This window comes from Zootoca vivipara, chromosome 14 (genome assembly GCF_965207765.1).
Source record: "Zootoca vivipara chromosome 14, rZooViv2.hap1.1, whole genome shotgun sequence".
NCBI lineage: Eukaryota > Metazoa > Chordata > Lepidosauria > Squamata > Lacertidae > Zootoca > Zootoca vivipara.
In genome coordinates, this window is record NC_142597.1 from 11750081 (window position 1) to 11759992 (window position 9912).

At 42.9% G+C, this 9912-nt stretch overlaps 1 protein-coding gene across 1 annotated transcript; it reads right to left on the reverse strand.

Annotated features, from left to right (window-relative positions):
- Positions 1–295: 295 nt before the first annotated feature.
- On the reverse strand, positions 296–9548 carry LOC118097113 (caspase-3-like). The gene is made up of 4 exons (XM_035139725.3): positions 9313–9548; positions 7673–7845; positions 5287–5416; positions 296–3111 (listed from the first exon to the last, which is right to left on the reverse strand). The coding sequence occupies exons 1-4, from the start codon at positions 9512–9514 to the stop codon at positions 2816–2818; spliced, it is 801 nt and encodes a 266-aa protein (XP_034995616.1). The 5' UTR covers positions 9515–9548; the 3' UTR covers positions 296–2815.
- Between the last annotated feature and the right edge of the window lie 364 nt (positions 9549–9912).

A 9912-nucleotide genomic window follows, 5' to 3' on the forward strand; every position in this document is an offset into this window, starting at 1 on the left:
CACGGCTGCATTGGAGACATGCAGTAACCCAGACTGTGTGCCTAGTGTGGTTGCCCTTGTTCCGTAGAATGTCAAGAATGCTTTGATGGTGTTTCCTGCTTGGCAGGGAATTGGACTGGATGGCCCTTGTGGTCTCTTCCAACTCTATGATTCTATGATTCTAGCATTCCTTTCAAGATATGGCAGGTTCCCACTATCAGCTTTCTGGGGGGAAAACTGGAGACATTTTTATTCTGTCTTTTATGTTATTTTATTTTATTTATATTAAAATAATCTTTATTGGATTTCAAATTTAAAAACACTCACAATCACACTAAAGAAACAATAATATAGAAATAATAGTATGCAGAACAATAGCACAAAATGAAAATAATGAAAATAATAATATACAAAATCATATACAAATTCATAATCAAAACTTGCACATCCCAAATCAAATTCATACATAAATTATAATCCTAAATAAATAATGTAAATAATAATAATTGCAAACATATAAGAAATCATAAAAAAGAAACTCAAAATATAATCATACATTCGTTCATACCCAAAATCAAATTATATTTCATCTATATCCTTAACTACCTTATTTAATTATTTCATTTAAAAGTGAAATTCCCTCCCTCTACCCCCTACCTTCCCAACTTCCAGTCTTTCCTGTATATTGATTATTTTCCTTTTATCTAAAGCATGCTTAATTCCAATTTCTCTTTTTCTTTGATTTCCTTGCCCTTCATAAATCTGCCACAAGATTCACTTTTTCTACCTTAGTTTTTAAATATATTTTGAAGGATTCCCAATCTTTCCCCGCTCTCTCCTTACCTAATCCTTTTGAGATCCCATTTTTAACAGCCAAATTTTTATATCCCATTAATTTCATCTGCCAATCTTCTATCTTCAGAATTTTATTGCTTTTCCAATTCTGTGCGATTAGGATTCTGGCGGCTACCGTGGCATAGAATAACACACATCTATCTTTTACCTTTATTTCTTCATTCAGCATGCTCAGGAGAAATATTTCAGGTTCTTTTCTAAATGGTGTTTTAGCTATCTTTTTTATCTCTTTATATACCTCATCCCAGAATTTCCTTATTCTTTTGCACCACCACCAAATATGTATAAAAGTTCCAGTTTCTTCTTTGCACCTCCAACAGATGTTGTTGCTTCCCTTAAATATCTTGGCCAGTCGCACCGGGTTCAAATACCACCTAAATTGCATTTTGTAAATGTTTTCCTTTAAATCATAACTTGAAATAATTTTAATATCCCTTTGCCACAATTTTATTCTGACAGGCTTCCCCAACTAGATAAAATGGGTGTTTATCACAAATATCTACTGTATTTTTCTGTCTATAAGACACCCCCATGTATAAGACTCCCCCTATTTTGGGGGACTCAGATTTAAGAAAATGGGGGGAGATGTATCCATGTATGAAAGGCCCCCTAATTTTTGACATTATTTTTAAGGGAAAAAATCTAGTCTTACACACTGAAAAATACGGTACTTTGCTATGGTTTCAGTCTCACTTTAAAGATATTTGCTGCTATTGTGTTTTTAACTGGTTTTAATCATTTCATGTGCAAAATTGCCTCAGGAGGGTTGTTCAGAAGGCAATAATAAATCAATGATTATAAGAGGCGTCCATCTCCTCTTTGGAGACCGTGCAGAAGAAGCTGAAACCTGAAGAAGGACAGTCGTGGCAACATGATTTTAACAAGGCGTCTCCAAAGGGAAAAACGGGGACGGTGAAATAGGCATCGGAAACAGCTGAACGAGAATAGAGGCTGGTAATAAACAGGATAGGTTGAGGCAAATGGAATTCTGCAAGCAAACAAGAAAGTTGGGATTGCAAAGAGGCTATCTCACACAAGCCTACATTTGGGTGGCTGTCTATGTATCACAAAAAAGACACAGGTTTGCATAACATTTCTATAAACAAATTTATATGTACAGATGCAAATAATTATTATAAATAGAAACATTACCACAGTGAGGAACAGGACTGACCCAGGTGAGCTGTATACCTGCTCAGTCTGCTGTCCAGGTACTCATTGTTGATGGACAACATCAAGGTTCACTCCTGATCTCTGATCTTACACTTCTCTTTAAACTAGACTGGGACTGGACAGCCTTCCTGCAGAGGACTGTCCCATGGCAATATTTCATGGACAGAATTGTCTCAGTAGCACATGGGGACACCTTGTTCTATATACACTGATCATGAAGCCTTTTTCCAAGTGTGGATCTTTTAAGTATGCAACATAGCACCCCAGTAGGGTGGTATCAATGGGGCAGAGGGAAATAGATTCTGCTGAGATATATTTTCTTTTTCTAGCAGAAGCTCAAAGCAGCCCAGTGGTAGCTAAACCTGCTCAGAAGGCATGGAGTGCAGAATGTTGGGGTGGTGGAACGGAATGGAGTAGCCTTGAAGAAGGCATGGAACCCTGAACAGGAGCACTCCATGCTGTAATGTTTTGCTGCAGGTTGTTCCACAGGTCTTCATCGAAGCAGAGGGAGCAGGAATTCCCTTTTCTTAGTTCTGGGACAAGCTGGGTGTTTAGGCCAGCTCAGATGTTAGGCAACAGGTTCATTAAATTAGATTTTAAAAACTGAGGGAAGAGCAGAAGGCACACATACTACAAACCTCCATCCTATCAGATGTGCTTGCATTATTCACCCTTCATTGGAGAGCAAACAGGCCATTATTGCCCAGTTTGGAACAATCACACGTTTCCAAGGTGGAGCTGCTTCCTGGTTTCACAGGAGTCCTTGCCCAGACGAGGAATGCGGCTGATTCCTTACGCTTCGTTGCTGCTATACGCCTTGAGACATTTCCCATGGAGCAGGGTCGGTGCCATCTTCTTGGTGGAACTGGAGAGAGGCCTGTCTTCCTTGTGAGAAGGGGTAAACCTCTCTCACCATCTTGGTGACAAAGCAGGGCATTTCTTTACCCCCTCTGTGTATCCCTTTCGCTTCAAAGTCCAAGGCGACTCTGCAGCTAATTCGGGTCATCAAACGGGCAACTTCGAAATGGCATCCCTCTCCTTCTAGCAGCTCCAGTAAGGCCTTGAGGAACATGGATTCCCACCGATTGATGAATGAAGCGTAGCCTGAGAACACCAGGAAAAAAGAACATGAGGATCACTGGTCGTCTTCAGCAAGGTGGTGCCCTGAAAACAAATTTCTTTGCAGCAATCATGCTTCTTCTGTTGGAGCTACTCTAGTACGTTTCAGCCACAGCCCCACAAATCTACCCATACATATGCACACTTCAGAATCGGAAGAATCTTTATTTGCATCAGCCACTAGCCATAGCAATAAAATAAAATGTACTGAAGATAGAGGTAAAAACTTAACTATAGAAAATCCATTCTGGGGTTTTGCATCAATAATCAAATTATAAATCTTACTCTAATTGCCCCCCCTGCTAAAAACCTTGCAGTTTTTGCTGTCACCTGATCATCTTGATCTGCTAAAAGAAAGGACACAGTAGCAATGGTTGAGCGACCCAGCATGGACAGTAATAGAGGGGTAAGGTAAAGGACCCCTGGAAGATTAAGTCCAGTCCAAGGTGACTATGGGGTTGTGGTGCTCATCTCGCTTTCGGGCTGAGGGAGCCAGCGTTTGTCCACAGACAGCTTTCCCGGTCATGTGGCCAGCAGGACTAAACTGCTTCTGGCGCAACGGAACACCATGACAGAAGCCAGAGTGCACGAAAACGCTGTTTACCTTCCTGTCGCAGCAGTACCTATTTATCCACTTGCATTTTGACGTGCTTTTGAACTGCTAGGTTGGCAGGAGCTGGCACAGAACAATGGGAGCTCACCCTGTCGCAGGGATTCAAACCGCCGACCTTCTGATCAGCAAGCCCAAGAGGCTCAGAGGTTTAGACCACAGCGCCACCCCCATTAGAGGGGTAATAGAGGGGTAGTAACCTCACTCCTCAAATCTTTATAAAGAGTGCACACTTACCTGGGCATACTTGGGTGAAATTTGCTTTGATCTTGTACAGGGTTGGGTTGCTAGGCATACATAAAGAAGAGCTCTGCTGGGTCAAGCCAGTCCAGCCAATCAGATGCCTATGGGACGCTCTCAGGCAGGACCTGAGTGCAATAGTGCTCTCCATAGCTCAGTCGGTAGAGCATGAGACTCTTAATCTCAGGGTCTTGGGTTCGAGCCCCATGTTGGGCAAAAGATTCCTGCATTGCAGGGGGTTGGAGTAGATGACCCTTGTGGTCCCTTCCCACTCTACAACTCTGTAATCCCAGCAGTTTGGTATCCAGAGGCATGCCCTCTCTGACACTGCAGGAAGAGGAGAAACTAGGCTTTATTTCACTCAGGTCAGAGACCCAGTTTGGCGCGCACACCCCAATAGGCATTTGCATATGGGGGGGGGAAGAGCCTCAATGGTGCCCCTCTGACGGTTTCATCAAGGGCAAAGAGACCCAGCTAGCCCCCCCTCCATAGCTAGGGTACTGCTGCAGGTAGGGGCTTTGAAGCTAGTAGCAACAGACAGCCTCCCCCCTAATTTCCCCCTATTTTTATTTGTTGTTTATTTATACTTTTCAAATTTATACATTTCATTAGTTTGACAATGCATTTAACATTTTGAAATTTGACTTCCCCCTCTTTCTGCAGTTCCTTAAATTATTTTTTTAATATCTTCTGCATATCCAAATTGATTTAAGTTGCTCATTTAATTATCTACTGTAAATATACACTCTTATAAAACTGCAGGTTATTACAAAAATCCTGCTAATGAGCAATGGACAGCCTTATTCTCCCTCAACATGTCTAATAACTCTTTAAAGGCGTTGAGGTTGATGGCTATCCTGACATCTTGTGGGAATGAATTTCATAGCTTAAAGGTAACGGTAAAGGGACCCCTAACCATTAGGTCCAGTCGCGGACGACTCTGGGGTTGTGGCCCTCATCTCGCGTTCCAGGTCATGTGGCCAGTATGACTAAGCTGCTTCTGGCGAACTAGAGCAGCACACGGAAACACCGTTTACCTTCCCACCAGAGTGGTACCTATTTATCTACTTGACTTTGGCATGCTTTCGAACTGCTAGGTTGGCAGGAGCAGGGACCGAACAATGGGAACTCATCCCGTCGTGGGGATTCGAAGCGCCGACCTTCTGATCAGCAAGCCCTAGACTCTGTGGTTTAATCCACAGCGCCACCTGTGTCCCTTACACGTTTTAAAAAGCCTTTCAACATTCCATTTCAGTGGACAGCCCCTGGGTTCTATTATTATGAGAGAGAGAAACACAGTACTTACATACCTGGACTGCAAGAATACATCACTGCAGTGTCTTGAGGAACGGAGAGATAGTGTGAGAAACACTCAGTCTGTGCTCCACCGCTGTCTGTCTGCAGCCAAACACCTTGATCAATTTCCTCTCCACGGCAGGCCTAGAAAGCACAGCAAGTGCAACCGCTATATGGCTAGAAACCTGAACAGGAGTTTTGTATGCTGCAACATTTTGTTGCAGCAGGTCCAACATCCTAGCTAGCCCTTAACAAACAATACTGGACAATCTGTTACTGGTAAAACAAATACAACAATCAATGGAGCTTTTTGCAACGTGTGTCTTTTGGGGTGTGTGTTCTGGGTGGTGATTACTTGTAAGAGAACGGGGGGTGGGTGGTCCTGTGAATATGCCCCTATTTTCATTTCTGAAATGTTTATGGCTGTGCTTTCCCCTCCAGTTATATTTCTATTCAGTGTTTCTGTGTGTGCTTCTAAAAGCATCCTTATTGTCCCATGTGCCTAACCCAGAGAATAAATAAAGCCTAGATCCTCTGTATTCTGCCTTCATTTGTTGCTTTGAGGTTTTTTTCCCCTGTCCCAAAACACATTTATCAGAAGTATGATCCCTTTGCTGTGCAATTTTGCTGCCTTCCCATTTGTTTCCAGGCGCAGTTCAGGGCTCAAACTGCAAATGCCTTTAAGATGTGCTGCTTCATTTAACATGCAGGTTTTTTGTTTTTTTAAAGTGCAAATAGCATCACCCCAGAGGGGATAATTATTGGGAGAAGGGGAAATGTAACTCTTTCCTCCCTGCTGTGGTCTTGAGAAGGATGCCTCTTCTGAAGCTGGTACAGTGGTACCTTGGTTCCCAAACTTAATCCATTCCAGAAGTCTGTTCCAAAACCAAAGCGTCCCATAGAAAGTAATGCAAAATGGATCTGTTCCAGACTTTAAAAAACAACCCCTAAAACAGCAATTTAACATGGATTTTACTATCTAACAAGACCATTGATCCATAAAATGAAAGCAATAATCAATGCATTGTACTATAAAATAAATAAGACAGAATTGTAGGTGTTAAAAATTAAAAGTATTATTTTTTCTTATGTGCACTGATGATAGTCATTGTTTGGATGGGGGCCTTTTATCCATTTCTGCAGTCACACAATCAATCAATCAGTAGCTGAACTGGGTTCCACACAGTCAAAAAAAAAAACAAGCCACAAAAATGAAGTCACAAGCCACAGTCACAAGTCAGTCCCACAAAATGAAGAACAAGTCACAGTCAAAAAAAATGAAAAAGCCACACAAACAAAAATGCAAAAAATAGCAAAAACAAAAGCTCCAAATATCACCTCTGGGTTATGTGGGTGCTCAGGACTCAACAGCTGACATACTCAACAGGAAGCCTGTGATTAGCAGCGGGGGACTCAAGTTACAAACGGAACACACACAAGAGGATGTGGAACATGTTCAGCTTCCGAGGCAAAGTTCACAAACCGGAACACCTACTTCCTGGTTTGCAGCGTTCTATTGCCAAGGTCTTCATAAACTAAGCTGTTTGAAAACCTTTGGGAGGAAATCCCCCATGTTGACACCGGCCATGATGAGTCAAACATCCGGGAAGGTTCAGAGAATATAGGTTACAGTTGATACTATGAGTCTAGGAAATGCAATAAAGTGAATGCAGATAATTCCTTGGTGAACAAAATGAGTTAGTCCCTGATGACAAATGGGCAAGAAAATAAATCTTTTCCTCTTCCTTTTGGCATTTGAGTCATATACTCTAGAACCAAATCCAAGCACATTCTGAGTAGCTTTTTTCCAGAATGCAAGGTTAAGGAAGCATTTCATGTGGGGTTTTTTTTTTTTAAATGTTTCTCGATATAAGTGGAAAACACTGCTTGGCTGGAAGTGAGTGCATGGGAAGGGTGGCTAACCAAGGAAGGAGAGGAGGAACAGAATGGAGTGGCTGGAAACCTGAACAGGAGCCTTGAACACAACATTTTGCTATAGCAGGACCAACATTCTAGCTAGCTTATGGTTGCTAAAATGATGAATACAATAATCGGTAGCTTTTAGCAACATGTGCCATTTCTGTGTGTGCGCGCATGTGTGTGCTCCAGGCAGTGATTTTTGGTAAGAGATCTGGGGTTTATGAATATGTCCCTAGTTTAATTTCTGAAAGGTTGAAGACTGTGCTTTCCCCACCACCATTATGTTTTGATACACCATGCTGCAGAAAAGCTGGCAAGCTTACAGGACAGAGAAGACTTTCCCCGTGCTCATAATCATTGTGACCGTTTAAACAGTGAAGTCCCAAGCCAGCAGCTACAGAGATTGTCTGAATTTTCCCATCATCCTCACAGACTGTTTACACACGTTGAAGTCAACAAGCTTGCAGCTCCAGATGTTACCTGAATGAAGAAGATTTTGGGTTTCCCCGCCAGTTTGTGACACCTTTCAGGTTCTAATATCCGGAAAATACGCGTGAGCTGAACCGGCTGTCCTTCACAGTCATAGATAATCCCTTCTTCTCCGTGGCTGGACAAAATGCTTACAAAACACTCCCCGTGATCTGCGTGACATTCTGCAAAAGACACAGCACAGAGTAATACTCTGCCACCATTCAAGTTACCTTACGATATCCAAACTGATATTCCAGGCTTGTATCAAAGTTGGCTCACGATCCGGATTAAAGCACACAGTAATTTAAAACAAGAAGTTCAAAAGATGGGTCTTGCTATCTTGACGATCTGCGTTCGTGACAAACCTCTCAGATGCGTTGTTTGCAAAGATTAGCATTGGCACACAAATATATTTTTGCTGAATCTGGCAGACCAGGAAGCAGATCCCCTCCAATGAGCCCTGTATTGGGATGCTAGTCTGTTTCCCAAACAGAATATAGGCTTCACACTCCTGTTTACTCTGCATCGGTGTGCACCCATTGCTGGTTTGGGAAGTGGTGTATATAAGACATTAGTCACGGTCCAGTATCTATCCTGTTGTTTCTTATGAAATACTGTGTTTTGATGTCTCCCCTTCCAGCCCCCCCCAAAAAAACTGGCTTCAATCTGAATAGAGAAAAAGCTTTGATGTAGCTGCATATTAAGCTGGTAATACTTGCACAGCCCTAGAATCACAGCACTGGAAAGGGGATCCCTGATGGTCACCTAATCTAACCCCTGCTTGGTGGAAGATCTGAAATGCAGGGTGCAAATGCGGCACCCCGACAGGTAGCCCTGAAGCCTGTGCCTCAATACATGCAGCAAAAGAAGAGCTTGCCATCTCCCAAGGCTGCTGAACAGCACTTGCTATTAGGACGTTTCTCCTAAAGTGAAATCTTGCTCCACTCATTTATTCCAGCTCTGGAACAGCTGAGGATAAAATCTGCTGTGTATTCTAAATGACAGCCCTTCAGATATTTAAAGACCACTATTATGCCTTCCCAAAATTGTCACTTCTTCAGAGTAAACATACCCAGCTCTAAGAACCCAAGAAAAGCATTGCTGGATGGGTCCAGTGGCCCATCAGATCAGACCCTCCAAGTGTCCCTATTTTTCAGAATTCCGGATTTACAGGAGCTGTCCCGGTTTCTGATTTGATCCCGGAATGTCCTTGGGACATCTCTATTTTCATCGGAGAAATGTTGGAGGTTATAGAGTTATCCAACCCCCCAAGCCATCTGAAGGCAGCCCTGAATAGGGAAGTTTAAATTATTGTTTTTTAGTTTTTTATTATGTTTTTTATATATGTTGGAAGCCAGCCAGAGTGGCTGGGGCAACCCAGACAGATGGGTGGGGTATAAAGAGTAAAAGTATTAGTATTATTATGATGGAATAGGATGTCACTGTTTTCATCAGAGAAATGTTGGAGGGTATGCCATCAGGTCCGGCACCCTGTTCTTACACCAGTCAACCAGATACCTATAGGAAGCTCATAGCAGGACTTGAGTGCAAGAGCTTTCTCCCCTCCTGTGGTTTCCAGAAACTGAAGCCCTGTTCTTTGGATACGTTCCAGGCTGTCAAACACGACAGAAGCCAAGCCGTACACATACCTTCCTCATAAAGTTCTTCTATTTCTTTAGCTGTCAAGTCAAAACGCAATTTCACAGCATAATGGCACTTGGATAATGCTTTGAAAATCCTGTCTGCTTCCCTCCTGGCTCCCGGTCTTGGGATGAGTCCGCTTTCCGCATTTCTTCCGTGGAATTTGTAATTGACAATGATCAGAGCCCTGCTCTTCGTCTGGCTCGCCATCCTAGGAAACACCTCAGCAGTCACCAAACAGAAAGTGTGCACACCTGTAGATATAGATATATATATAATCTTTGCTCTGCTGGGCTGTACTATGACTCAGTTTGAGGGTGGGGCTATGAAAGAAAAACCACAATGTGTTTGATTAGGCAGGCTTGGTTGCACGATATGACGTGCCAATTAGACACATAAGGCCACCCCCTTAAGGACATATGAACACAGGCCATAAATGCACTGTACATTTAAAACAGTAACATGTCTCTTTGAACTGCCAATGGCTTCCCCCAAAGAATCCTGGGAACATGGGCGTACCCAGCATGGGGCGGGGGAGGCAGCTGCCCCCCCTAGAAGCAGGGCAGCTGGAGAGGACAGGCAGGGACGCTGCCTGCTGTGCTCCGCCT